The following is a 14,480-nucleotide window of genomic DNA, read 5'->3' on the forward strand; positions in this document are numbered from 1 at the left end:
TTAGCCCCTCCTCTAAAAACCATAAAAAAGAATTACAACAAAGCTTTACTTTAAAAAAATAACGTACAAAGCCACTAACACGAGTTTTCTGTGGGGGTGAGGAGAGAGGTGTCTCTTGACTCATCACTGTAGACGGATTCCGGGTGATACCAAAGTACACGATTATATCTTAATGTGTTTACTTATGCAGCATGCTTCCTGTATTGTGTGACTTACGATCCCTTGGTATCTTATAGAGCATGGTGACTAATTGGGTTGTCCTGCTATATCAAGTAAAACGAAAAGAATGATAATGCACTGTGGTACATGGTGAAACAAAGACAAGAAATCATAGCAAAGTTTGAAATAGCTGAGTGCAAAGTGACTGCCACTTCATGCCATAGGACCTCATTTGAATATTGTGCTACTGTCTTTACCCTCACCACTCTAAAAAAATCCGGGTCAGAACTGACCCGGAACCGGGTCCGTTGGAGTCACACCCCGTTCCGGGTCAAAAATGAATTGGAATTTGGTCATGAAGACCCGGAATGGGGTCACCCTGACCCATTTTATGACTCTGAATGGGGTCATTTTTTTTTAAGAGTGCATACAGGATACCTCATATTCCAGACTTTGTAACAGTAGGATAAATCTCACCGTGTCTTCGTCATTTCGGTTGTCATCTTTGCCTCCACTTTGAAGATCCTGATCACTTCGGCATTTTCCTCCGCAACAGAAGTCCTAATCCGTGAAAACATCATGATACACATGACACAGTTTGACACCCTTCCAATATTGTCTGACATGTCTGCCGAGTGACCCTCTTGGGGTATATACGCATAAATATAGATGCACAATGTAATGTATTCACAAAGCACTCATTATATTCATAGACAGACAGGGGGGGGGGGGGGTATTGTAAACAGACGAAAGATACCAGTACAGGTCCCTAAGAGCAGGGATGCTGCAGCACCCCTGACTTTTTGGGATGGGTACATAGCATCTCTGTTAGAAAGAAAAGTAAGGAGCACCTCACTGTGTGTAAAGTAAATGTATTACTGTAGTTGGACCATAAATTACGTATGTTAATTCCACAATGTATTTTATTATTGTAGTCCTCAAAATATCTGTCATTCATTTGAAAATCTGACATTGCCCCCTCCCCGAACTGCTAGTATTCAAATACGCCCTTTTTTTTAAAAAAGATATGGATATTACATTTTAATGTAAAAATGTAAAAAGTCTCTTAGCAGGCTTAGTATAGGGTAAAGATGCACACCCGGAACAAGAGCTGACAGATACCACGGTTTAGGCATTCAATTTCCCCCTTCATTTTGTATTTTGAATATATATATATATATATATATATATATATATATATATATTCAATATTACTTTCCAAGAAAAGTGTGTACCACGTCGCCGAACTTTACTTTTAAAAATGCAAACGCTCCCTCGTGGCAGGAGCCGGCATACTCTCCCTCCCCCCCCCCCCCACTTCCACAGCGTAACACACCGTGACTATACACACCTGCCGCACTAGAGGTGACAGCTACTTCGATTCAGCCAACTCTTATATTTCCCCTTAATATCTATCTTTTAACTTTTGTGATAAATAGGGAAAAAATCCAACGAAAGTGTGTACCACGTCGTTGACTTTCAGTTCTGAAAATGAAATAGCCCCCTAGTGTGAGAAGGGAGCTCCCAAATTCTCCACCCGCTTGGTTGCTGTGCTTATACTCGTAGATATCAGGTTTTCAAAATTGCAACACTTACAGAATTTAGTCGGCTGGATTTTTTCCCTTGCAACTTAGGTGATCAACTAACATAATCGTCTACCCTTTTGAACACACACACACACACACACACATATCTACAAAGATTCCTCCCAAAGTATGCATCATATACCGTTGCATTTCAATTCTAAAACTGCATGCAAAAGTTCCCACGCGTGGGAGGGTTCGAGATACCCCCTCTAATGGCACGGCTTCTGCGCTTATGACTTAGATCTTCAAATAATATATTGATTGAAAAATGAGAAATAAACTGCTAAATTTGTTTCGTAGGCCTATGTTTCTTGTCTTGCAACTGCAATGATAGATTAATCAAATTATAAGATTATTTCTTTTTGCCTGGAAATTTTCCAAATATTTCGTTCTGCACCCTAACAGTGGCTAAGGTGCTCAGCACTCCTGTGACAAAATCGTTCCCAGGGAGCTGTACCAGTATAACAAAACCTGTCTTGACGTTTCAAGTATATGCAGGCATAATTATGTTGACAGTGATGTAACTGACAGAGTATATGTTGAAAGAACCGTTTTCTTGAGCAATCATCAAAATCTAATTACATGAATCAATACGCAACAACTAAGCATTCTCAAAACAAAGCAGCAATTCCCTTGCATGAACCGAACCTTATAATGACTAATCTATTCTTACCGCAATGTAGTACATGACAATATGATATTGGGCTGTAATGATAATTCAGATACTGATCTACTACCTCAGTAAATGTCTTATATCCCTGTAGGATGGGTCGGTAGCCCGTGCAGCGACACAGGTTTCCCTCAAGAGCTGCTTGAACCTCTTCCATTGTCGGCCGAGGATTGTTTCTCAGAAGGGCGTACATGGACATCACCATACCAGGGGTGCAAAAACCACACTGGCTTCCGTGAGCCTTGGCGATGCGCTCCTATAAATAATTTAAGGAAAGTTAATCCAAAAAAGGGGGATAAATTCACATCATATCCTCACAACCCTTCAGTTGATAAGTCTTAGTTTGACTTTGACTGTCGACTTGAATTTATTCTATTTCTCCACGGGTTTACAAGGATCATCCCACGAGCCCGACACCCACGAGTCATACAACTCACGAGTCTCACAGCCCATGAGCTTGACACTATAGGCAAACTTGAGTCCGACTATTGGCAAACAGGGCCCACGAGGTAGCGTAAATTAAGCCCGGTTATGTAATAAGTGTCGGATTTATGGGCCTTTTTTGCCTACTGTCAGACTCGTGGACCCTGCTTGCCTATAGTGTCGGAATCATGAGCCTTATTTGCCTTATAGTGTCGAGCTGTGTGACTCATGGGTGTCGTGCAACCGGTTTAATCACTTTAACCGATTGCTGTTCTTCTGTGAGATTTTGCAGTCTGAACAAAATCATATATTCACAAAAATGCATCTTATACATAGCACAGCAAAAAAAAAAAAAACAAACAAACAAAACAAAACAAAACAAAAAAACAAAAGCGAAGGCAAAATATACATTGTTAATATAACAGAAACAAAACAAGAAACTAAACGGTTAGATTACTAAAACTCTGCAATCATGGCGTTTAGGATGTTACTCCTTTTCATGTTCATTTCTAGAAGACCAATAATTAGTGAAGAAATCATTTGCAGGTTAGTGGTAGACTTGTGATGCAATGATATCAATACCTCTCCTTATTTACCCCGCTTTGTTTGTCATCAATTTCGTCGTTTCGACAAAACATTTGAAACGATTTTGATACCATAATTTTTATTTTTCATTCAAGTCCTAATCTTGCATAATGAAACTTTACCTCCCGGTGATTAATTGATTTTCCTTTACATGTATACATATCAAAATATGTGATGCGCTCCGTCGAAATGAGTCAAAAGTCGAAAAAAAAATGAAATTGTAGTTATGCCTATATTTGAATTCTACAGACTCTAAGCTTTACAATGATATGTATACAACCCATTTCGACGTCCCTATAGATCTTAAAAACGAATATAAACTACGCCACTGATGTCAGTCCATTTTCTAAATAACGGAGAAAATCGCTCTCAGGCTATCAGGCTATGTTCAAGCTCACAACCTGTTTCTTTCACGGGACAAAACAATACAGCAGTCCTGCATAGCGACCGCGTTTACGCTCCATCGCACGACAGCTTGGGTGTTTAAGATAATTAACCAATAGCAGGACAGGTCTATTATAAACGATTCTGACCAATACGGCAGCCCGAATGTAAACTTCGGTGCGTTTGTGTCCGTGCCGCCGCTGCCGCATGAATGAGTCGGTACGCGTTGCGTGTCGGCTGCGGTGTAGTTTACCACAAGTAATAGGAAACAGTAGAAAGAAAAAAAGGCACGCAGTACGCAATGCGTATTACGAAAAGCGTCTTTTAGCAAGGGCGTTGATCGCTTCCATTTTCCTCCCATGTTGTTGTCAGTGGAAACTAAAGAGGATGCGTTTAGCAAGTGCCAATACCTAAATAGAACCTGAGGAACCCATTGTAGGCGGGGGTTCAATAGACATAGTATCGATAGAGAAAGTTAATGAAGTTAACGATAGTCGTCTTTTGAGATCGTGTTCTTTGCTCGTACTAAAAACCCTCAAATTACGCACATGGTCATAATGTTGCAGGGCATCAAAGACTGCTTTCGCGTCTGCTCTGCTGCAGCTGTATACAGCCGTAACATTCTGAATTCCCCCCATATTAGACACAAAGTGACAATGTCCTTTATAGTCGTTGCGTCCGCAGTAACTATCGCTTATCGCGCTTGTTCATGCTGCACATACTATGCGTATCAGAAGCAAAGGTTGATGTAGGCCTGACAGCTTCACGTTGGGTTTATAAAATTGCATCATAATTATACTTCTTATACTCGGTCACTTTTGTAATACCAAAGCATATAAAGAACCATGAACTTGTAGCAAACTTAATTTTGATTTTGATTTGATTTGATTTATTCACAAAATGCATATACATACATTATTCACAAATATGCACATAGTTTGTACATGAAACATATTACACATTTTGTCTGGATCGTCATAAGCTATATGAAAAGCTTGACTGGGACGTCCAGTATGGATAAAGTACACATGTTATGTACATAAACATCATTAAAAAAATGTATTACGCGCGTTCAATTTGTTCATAGATAGGAGGATGAGAGAAGGAGAGAAAAAGAAAGAAAAGTGAGAGGAAGAGATAAGGAAAGGGATACTCTGCATCATGGTAGTTAAAGGTATACAAGATTGACAATTCTGGTAACAACTAACATAGAAAGACTCGCTGCTATTATGTACGTAGTGTAAGTATGACAAAATTAACCTGTGAACCTGGGGTAAGAACCATGCAAATAGTATTGTTTAAACATATTTGCAAAGAAGGGTATTCTTTACTAGTCTTCTAAAAGTATGCTTTGATTGGCACCGTCGCACTTCATGAGAAAGAGAATTCCAGATGTCAGGACCGGCATGTCGTATGGATCGATGGGCAAGGGCAGTTTTTGGATTTTCTAGGTGCACGTTTGTCGAGGTTCTGGTTGAATAACTATGAATAGCCGAATTAAAACGAAACATGTTTAACAGGTTTGTGGGAAGTTCTTGCGAATGGAATCTATACATAAAGACAGCACTTTGGAGGTAATGAATGTCGTAAATGGAGAGTGTACGCAATTGAAAAAAAACAATGGGTTTGCATGAGACCTGTAATCCGAGTTCGTGCAAATACGAACAGCTTTTTTCTGAAGGAGAAACAGTGAGTTGAGTTTAGTCTTCTGACAAGCCCAAACGATATTGCAGTAAGAAATATAAGGCAGGATAATGGAATTATAAATGGTGAACAACGTAGAGCTTGATATGTATGGTCTGAGTTTGTACAATATTCCAACTCCGCGTGCTATAGAAGTCACAACATCGGCAATATGCAGATTCCAGTTCAACATGTCATCTATAGTAACGCCTAAAAACTTCGTACTTTCTTTCTGTTCAATTTTCATGTCATCTACAATAATATCAAAATGAATGCCACAGTTTAATGATCGTTGACTTTTGAACTTTATATAATTTGTCTTTTCTTTATTTAATGATTACTTATTGCTTCTGAACCATTCGGAGACTTTGGGTAATTCTGTATTCATAGTGTCAATAAGACGCTCAAAATTATGATCAGAAAGAAATACATTGGTATCATCTGCAAATAAAATGAAATGAAGTAAAGAGGATGAATTACAGATATCATTGATGTATATAAGAAATAACAAAGGCCCCGGGATTGAACCTTGACTGGTGATACATCAGAGTGAAAATTATTATAGATGGTATATTGTTTTCGGTCACAAAGATAGTTCTTGAACCATATAAGAGGAGTTCCTCGTATACCGTAAACATTCATCTTTTCTAACAATATACTATGATCAATGGTATCAAAAGCTTTACTAAGGGCCATAAATACTCCAAGTACATGTTCTTTCTTAGACAATGAAATGGAAATCTTATCACAGAGTTCAATAAGAGCTATGTCTGTTGAGTTGTGTTTCCTAAAACCATATTGACAAGACGTGAGTAAGTTATTTTGTATCAGAAAACCGTAGAGTCTGTTATATACAATTCTTTCCAGAACTTTTGACAAACTAGAGAGAATAGATATAGGACGGTAATTGCTTATAAAGGAAGCATCTTCTTTCTTGTGAATGGATATAACTTTGGCAAGTTTCATTTTACTTGGAATAACACCAGTACTTAGTGATAAGTTGACAATATGAGTAAGTGGTGTAACAACATTCAAAACTACTTTCTTTAAAAGATTATTACTCATATCATCATGACTTACTGAATCACTACATTTGAGCGAATTAACAACTTGAATGATTTCATTATGTGTTGCTGGAACAAAAAATATAGAAAACTCACATGGGGTTTCCAAATAATACCTGAAATCTACCTTTGTGCATGGCACCTTTGAAGCTTGATTAGGTCCAATATTTACAAAATATGAATTAAAAACATTTGCTATATCTATTGATTTATGATATGCATGATCTCCATGTCTGAAACTATTTTGGGTTGTTGATTCTTTTAAACGACCAAGTACATCATTTATAATTTTCCATGTACCTGAAATGTTACCATTTACCTTCTCAAATCTAGAAGCGAAATATGATTTCTTAGACAAACGAATAACAGATGTTAATTTATTCCGATAAACCTTATATCTATTTATATTACTCACTGTGGGATTTCTAATACTCATTTTATAATACATATTCTTCTTTCTTATTGACTTCAACATTCCTTTAGTTATCCAAGGCTTAATTCTACGTTTACGTTTACATTGCCTTTTAACTTTGGGTATATTTTAGTCTAAATAATACTGAAAACACGTCATAAAAACATTAAAAGCTTCATCAAAATTTTCTTCCATCAATACACTGTCCCAACGTTCATAGCTAAGATCAATATTCAAATCTGCTATTTTCTCAGAGGTAAATTTACGAGTCAATTGGGTTTCTGTCGTGTTGGCTTTGCTTTGCTGCTTCATCTCTGAAAAGACTGTAAATATAGGAAGGTGGTCTGATTATATCAGAGTAGAGAATACCTGACGAGGAGAAAGTGCAGTACACGTTGGTAAATATATTATCAAGAAGAGTAGATGTTTGTTGTGTAATTCTACACGGATTATCTATAAGTGGTTCAAAAGAATTGGAATATAAATTGTTAACTAATTGAATAGATACTCGATCATTTGATAACAAATCAATATTAAAATCACCAACAACGTGAACATTTTTATTCTCTCTACAAACACATGATAATATCGAATCAAAATCTTGCAGAAAGTTATCATTATTACTGATAGGAGGTTTATAAACTACTCCAATAATACAGTTTCTACTGCTTACATGTTCAACCTCAATAAATAAGGACTCTGCATTACCCTGGGAAAAATAAATATCAGATCTCAGCTTAATGACAGGGAATTGTTAACATATAATAAAACACCACCTCCTTTACCATGCTTTCTATCGTTACGGAGAAGTTTATAATCACTGATATCAAATAATGGAGGTGAGTGTTTATGAAGCCACGTTTCAGTGATGGCAATAATTGAAAAAGAGTGTGATAAGGTGGTAAGTAACATATTCAACATTTCAAAGTTTTTGGAAAGACTACGTATGCTCAGATGTAATATACTGAAATTACAATTATTTCTGAAACATTCAGAAAATTCATTAGGTAAATAGTATTTACAGGTGTTTGCATGGTTAGCACCTTCGTTTAGATTGTCATCCATATCCATTTGTGTTCATTGTTCATACACAAGGTAGGCAAGTACATAATTATAAGCAGCGAGTCTATGGAGTACAAAAGGGTGAATTGTGTCATGATACATTGTTTCAGGTAAGTGATGTAGAGTAAATAAAAAAAAAAAAAAAACCGTACAAATTACTGGTAACTTAGAACCGACTACGAATTAAATAGAGTAGTCAGGTGTATGACAGAGGTTGATTACAAGGCAAGATAAACATCGACTCTCCGTGGATTGATTAGAACAGAGACAAATGAATCCCACTGGATTTCGCAATAGTGGTATTTACAGTTATGTACTACATAATAGCACATAGCAGGCGAGAGGATTTGATGATAGTGATGCAAGAGGAGAATGAGGAGAGAGAGGGAGGGAGAGAGGGAGGGAGAGAGAGAGAAAGGAACAAGGCATTTAAAGGCAGTTTCAAATAATTGACATAAATCGCAGAACTGTCATAATAATCGGTCATCGTTATATACTTGTACATACATTTCAATGCTCTTTAGTTTGATGACTGGAAGGTGTAGGGGACTCCAGTACGGCTTCGCCATTTACCTGCGAAGAAGCGGAGCTTAACGTTGTTCCTGTACAGATCCTGCACAGCTTTGGACCACTTCCTCTTCTCGATGAGGTCGTCCAGTGTCAGATCGTCCGTCATGTAGTACGGCTCATCTGCTAACTTTTCACGCTGGTTCTTCATCAGGTGGGTCTTGTGACGGTACGACAGGGTCTTGAATAAGATGTGCCTGGGTTTACTTTGTGCCGACTTTCCGTCGCAATGAGCTCTTTCAACTTTGACGTCGCATGCGAATTTCTCCTTGAGAATGCCTTCCACGAGGGCGATGCAGTCTTCATCGCTGGATTATGGTATTCCCACGATCCGGATGTTGTTGCGGCGAGAGAATCTCTCACTTTTGTTGATGGCCGAGTTGTGCTTGGCGACTTCATACCCGAGATCTTTCACTTCCTTCTCAAGCTCTCCTACTCGTTTCTCCAGGTGTGAATTTTTCTCCTTCATCTCTGTGACTCTCCTGCTCAATCGCTGACCCGAGCTTTGATTCCACCAGCTGTATGCTTTCAATAAGAGATTCCACGGCTTTTCTGATCATTGACTCAAAGTTCTTTGTCGCTTCCTGAAAGTAGCGAGCAATCCCTTCATGTGTGACCTCAATCTCTTTGTACTCTGTGCTGGCTGGAATGTCAGGGATGGATATTGGCGCTGGTGTTGGATCGGTCTTCGGGCGAACACCTCCCCCGGTAGGGCTGGCGGGTCGAGCTCCGTCTGTCCCGTTGGTTCTACCTTGTGTTGTTGTCTTGGGAGGCGACGAGGCTGTTTTGGGCCTCAAAGTACACTTAGCGTCCTGCTTTACCTTTCTTGGTAAGCTATCTCTTTGATAGTTGTTCATAATGATGTCAAAGGTGCCCGAAGTATGTATCCAAAGGTATCCAAATGGTAATAATATTAAGTAAGCTTCGGAGAGTCGATGAGTTGCGTGTTACTCAGTAGCAGCCATACATTTATGCCTTTTTTTACGTCACATTTACAGTTACAATTTTTCTGCATTTGAGAAGTTGAGTATAGATGTACTGACAAATATTCGGAATTAATACGTAGGCCTTCCACATTTCGTTTTGAATTCGCAAACCTTACGAAAAAAAAAAGTATTTTTTTTTATTACTTTCGGGTAAAGGAACCACCGGAAAACGACCCGCATTTTGTTTTTTGGTTAACGAACCCACGGGAACAGCGAACCATATTTCATTGTTTGATTAACGAACCTTCAGAATAATCAATTGTATTAACCTCCACCCCCCCCCCCCAAGAAAAAGCTTCATATCAATGTTGTGCGTTGCCAAGAGTGATAAAAGGCTCGTTTTTGTTTCGTACTATGTCTCAGTACTCCAACCAAACATTGCCAAATACAGTGAAATGCATTGTACGGCATGGTACTATTATTAGAAGTACAGTTGTCCTCAAAATTATTTATACTCTTGTTAATTTTTGTTATCTTTTATTTTTGTAATGAAATGAATGCATTTGCCAAGTTTGTTCATGAGTTATTTATGTGACCAACAAGTGACAGAATAACAACAATACACAGTTCCGGAAATTCTTCACTTCAGGGATCTTCTATTCATGGATTTTCAAGAATTGCCATGTTCAAAACTATTCATACCGTAGGCTTACTGAGTCCAATGTCTTTCTTTAGTAGTCAATATCGTAGTCCTTGTTTTTTATGGCTACTTTTAGATGATTCTTGTACAAGTTCACAAGCTTCGTGCATGTCTTCTGTGGGGTGTTGGTTCACTCTTATGTGGTAAAAGCCTCAAGGTGAGTCAGGTTTGTCAGGTTCCTAGCCATCACTCTGATCTTTGAGTCTCGCCACAAGTTCTTGATCGGATTCCATCAGGACTCTTAGTCTCGCCACAAGTTCTTGATCAGATTCCATCAGGACTTTGCATTGGTCATTCCAGGACATTGACACCATTGTCCATCATGAACCATTTCTTCACTGCCTGGGCGGTATGTTTCGGTCATTGTCTAGTACTGGTACGTCCAGGGGGGGGGGGGGTGTTTCATAAAGCTATTCGTAAAGTTACGAACAACTTACGAGCGACTGGTGATCAGTTCTGATGTGCTATACTTATATAGCATATCAATACTTATTTCAATAATTCAGCACGAGTACTGATCACCAGTCGCTCGTAAGTCATTCGTAACTTTACAAACAGTTTTATGAAACTGGGCCCTGGTGTGCCCAAGGCGGTGTTTCTAAACGGATCCCTTCACATTTTCATCAAAGATCCTGACATAATCCTCCTTTCTCAAGATTCCTTGGACCTTGACGAGGTTCCCTGTGCCACTGGAAGAGAAGCGTCCTTAAAGCAGCATGCTTCCACCACCATGCCTCATGGTTGGCACAGACCCTTTGGGAGGTACCCTGTGCCACTAGAAGAGAAGCAGCCCCAAGGCATGTTTCCACCACTGTGTTTGATGGTGGGCACAGTATTCTTTGGCTTGCATGCTTCCTGCTTCTTCCTCCAGCGACATATGCAGCATCCCCATGGCCAAATAACTCCAACTTCATTTCATCTGACCACAGGATGGCTGACTATAAGCTGGGATCTTGCCTCAGATGACCTCTAGCAAAGGTCATCAGCCGAGTCTCCAGATGTTTCTTCTAGAGCAACAGTGTTTTACTGGGACTACACCCATGGAGACCTCCTCTGTGCAAGATTCGCTCGATGGTGGATCTCGATACCTTCGTCCCTGCCTGGTCAAGCATTTCAAGGAGGGCCTTGGTTGTGGTCCGGCCGGGGTTGCTGTTGAGCTCTTGGCAGAGTTTCCTCACGAATTTGGACGACATTTTACGCCTTTTGCCACGCCTACTGAGGTTTTTAACAGTGTTGAGCCTCTTGTACTTGTTGATTACACTATGGACAGTTGCCACAGGGACATCATACTGCTTTGAAATGACCTTGTACCCCTTCCCTTTAATGTGGGCAAGCAAAAGACGTTGTCGGAGGTCTTCCCCAAGCTCATTCTTCTTGGCCATGAATGATCAGAAACTAAGACTGACTTGCATGCTTTCCTTCTATTCAAACTTTTATTGAAAGATCCTATTTTGGTTGGTTTTTTTTTAACATCTGGCCAACAAAATGGGGTATGTTTATTCCATTGAAACATCTTGAAACATCTTCTGGACAAAGATTAGCACATTCACAGGAATGCACAACAATGGGAACAGTCGAAAAAGGCTATTCATGATGAGAAATTGACAGGGGTATGAATGATTTTGAACATGACCTGAAAATAACTTTTGGCCATATCTATTATTATGCAAATGAGGTTTAGCCAACTCACACCTGGATTTGTGCATACCATTAAGCACACAAAAGATACGCAGGGTATACCAACATAATAACTTTCCCAGATTAAGAATTTTAAAAAGAGTGTTATTTTTCATGGGGTATGAATAATTTTGAGGACAACTATATATCCCATTCCTTTTTACTTTAATTTGCTTGAAGCAGTAGTCAAACCCCTGTCATTTTCGTAGTGACATCACATTGGAATCAGAACGTATGAAGATAATCGTTACTCATTATTTGCGCTATAATAATTGCTATTATAGCATTGACATTTTTCACCTGTTATTGACAGTATGTTACTGCATGGTTACGATTACGAATGTTGGTTTATTAATCCAAAAGACTAGTTCATTAATCGAACTATAAAAGTAATAGCTGTTTTTGAAGTATAAGCTCGGTTCAAGTTCAAAACGCAATCGAAGTTATAAGAATGCCGTCATAGGGGGAACTGATAGCTCTAGAAAACTTGTTTAGGTCAGTAAAGATTGCCGTATGCAATCTTTGTAGAAAGTTTTGAGTCAGGCCACCTTTTGAGCATTTTGAGAAATTGTATAAAGAATTATTTGTTTGATTATGTCTAGAATGAGTTTGAACTATGAAAGTAAAAAGGCGCGGTTACCTCAACAATGTCGTAGTTCGATTAGCCGTGATGTAATCGTAGTCAAAATTCTTTTGAGCGATAAGACGAAAACCAACAAACAAAAAGTCGTGTACCATCCTCATCGCTCGAGTTTCAAACATTTGGTGTCACCCGACAGACAATTAGTGACGAATCAAATATTGTAATCAAAACATTATATTGTGAGATATAGCAGACTGTTTTACGATTTTTAAATGTTGCGAGCAATTGTTAAAAAAAGAAAGAAAATGAGGTAAAGTTCAAGAAAAGAGGAAAAGCACGTAAATACAGGTGATCATGTTAAATACTCAAAGTAAGAGATTACATTCGGCCATGCGGATGTATATGAGTGCTTCATTTACATGCCTGATTTCTGGAAACTAGTTATATTTAATTTTAAGTTCCCTTCCCTTTGTGTTTGGTTTTCGCTAAAGGTATTTATTAGGAAACGCTATAAAAACGACAACAAATGCACACATCAAGTGATGACCTATACATACTGTACATGAAACACAAAACATTATGTACGTTCTGATGTAATGGAACTGTTTGTTTGTTTGTTTATTTGTTTTGAATTACCATGGTCTTGGTCGGGGGAAAGATGAAGAAAAGGAGTTAAGTGTATCACTCTGTTATCAAATCCGGATGATTGCAATAAGTGTATATTCCTGCCCTTTCTATACAGGTAAACGATTTAAGCTTGGCATACTATTACAGAAAAAAACCTGGTGCAACGCAGAAGAACTGATTTCGCGATCACCTTTAACCGTTCATAAAATTCACATTTTAAAATAGTAACGATAGCTGGTAAGAGATAAAGTAAGTTAGCGTCCCTGACTGTGGTTCTTTTATCATGGCAAAACATGAACACAAAGGGGACTGAAAAATTATTTTACAAATTATCTGACACAATGCCGAGTCTCCAACAGCATTGCTCCATTACTTCACTGATTCCTGCTATCAAAAAAGAACGATGGTCACCTGATTATCCACCCCTTGAGAGCAGTAGTAGAGCAGTTAAGCCCTCAAAAACATGAGAAATGTGTAAAATTTGACTAAAGCATGAAACTTTCACCAGTGTTTGTACATACCATAAGATTCATTTAAAGATCAGGAGGTAAGTCTGATTTGACCTCTGATGACCTCCTAAGGTCAATGAACTTTAGATATTAGAATATTGAGGTTTGGAGGCATTTGTGAAAGATCCTATAGGCCTAGATCTTGGTTACGCTGCACTAAATATGCATTTGTACTACAAATCTTCCGATTCCACAGGGCATTGACAGGTTTCTACCTTTGACCTCTGATGACCTTTAGAGGTCAATGACCTCAAAATACCATAATATTGATCTGTGCTGTTATTGGTTAATGATAAACATGGTTAAGATGTGCAAAACAAGCATCTCTGTTTTACAGTGAAATTGTCTTCATATTCCAAAGAGCAAAGACAGGTTTCTACCTCTGACCTCTGGTGATCTTTAGAGGTCAATGACCTCAAAATATCATAATATTGATCTGCGGTGTCATTAGTTAATGATAAACATGGTTAAGGTGTACAAAACAAGCATATCTGTTTTACAATGAAATTGTCTTCATTTTCCAAAGAGCACAGACATGGCTCTACCTTTGACCTCTGGTGATCTTTAGAGGATGTACAAAACAAACATACATTTGCATTCCAAAGAACACAGTCAGGTTTCTACCTTTGACCTCTGATGACCTTGACGGTTCAATGACTTCAAATTAACAGAAAATTGATGTTTGGCATCATTGCAGATTAATAGTAAACATGATTATATCTTATAGAGAGCATTGGTGGGCCCTATTTATTAATTAGGTCTGGTGCATACTGAAAACGGAAAAAGCATATTAAAAAATCGACCATTGACCCTTGCCAAAAACACTGTCCCGGAGGCCCAACGCTTAGAAAACACACACACGC

General features: G+C 38.5%; 2 protein-coding genes across 2 annotated transcripts in view; both read right to left on the reverse strand.

The window, feature by feature from the left end:
* Window positions 1–14,480, reverse strand: part of LOC139719514 (xanthine dehydrogenase/oxidase-like) — a 94,080-nt gene that overhangs the window by 29,168 nt on the left and 50,432 nt on the right. The window lies entirely within an intron of this gene.
* Window positions 1–14,480, reverse strand: part of LOC139719491 (xanthine dehydrogenase-like) — a 26,100-nt gene continuing 11,620 nt past the window's right edge. The window contains exons 4-6 of the mRNA XM_071630909.1: window positions 2,483–2,671; window positions 637–720; window positions 1–12 (exon numbers count right to left, since the gene is read on the reverse strand). Coding sequence (XP_071487010.1) covers window positions 1–12; window positions 637–720; window positions 2,483–2,671 — 285 coding nt within the window. The remainder of the gene's footprint in view (window positions 13–636; window positions 721–2,482; window positions 2,672–14,480) is intronic.

The sequence above is a fragment of the Diadema antillarum genome, unplaced genomic scaffold, assembly GCF_040938485.1.
Source record: "Diadema antillarum isolate AM-2024a unplaced genomic scaffold, OU_Dant_1.0 scf00000111, whole genome shotgun sequence".
Classification (NCBI taxonomy): Eukaryota; Metazoa; Echinodermata; class Echinoidea; order Diadematoida; family Diadematidae; genus Diadema; species Diadema antillarum.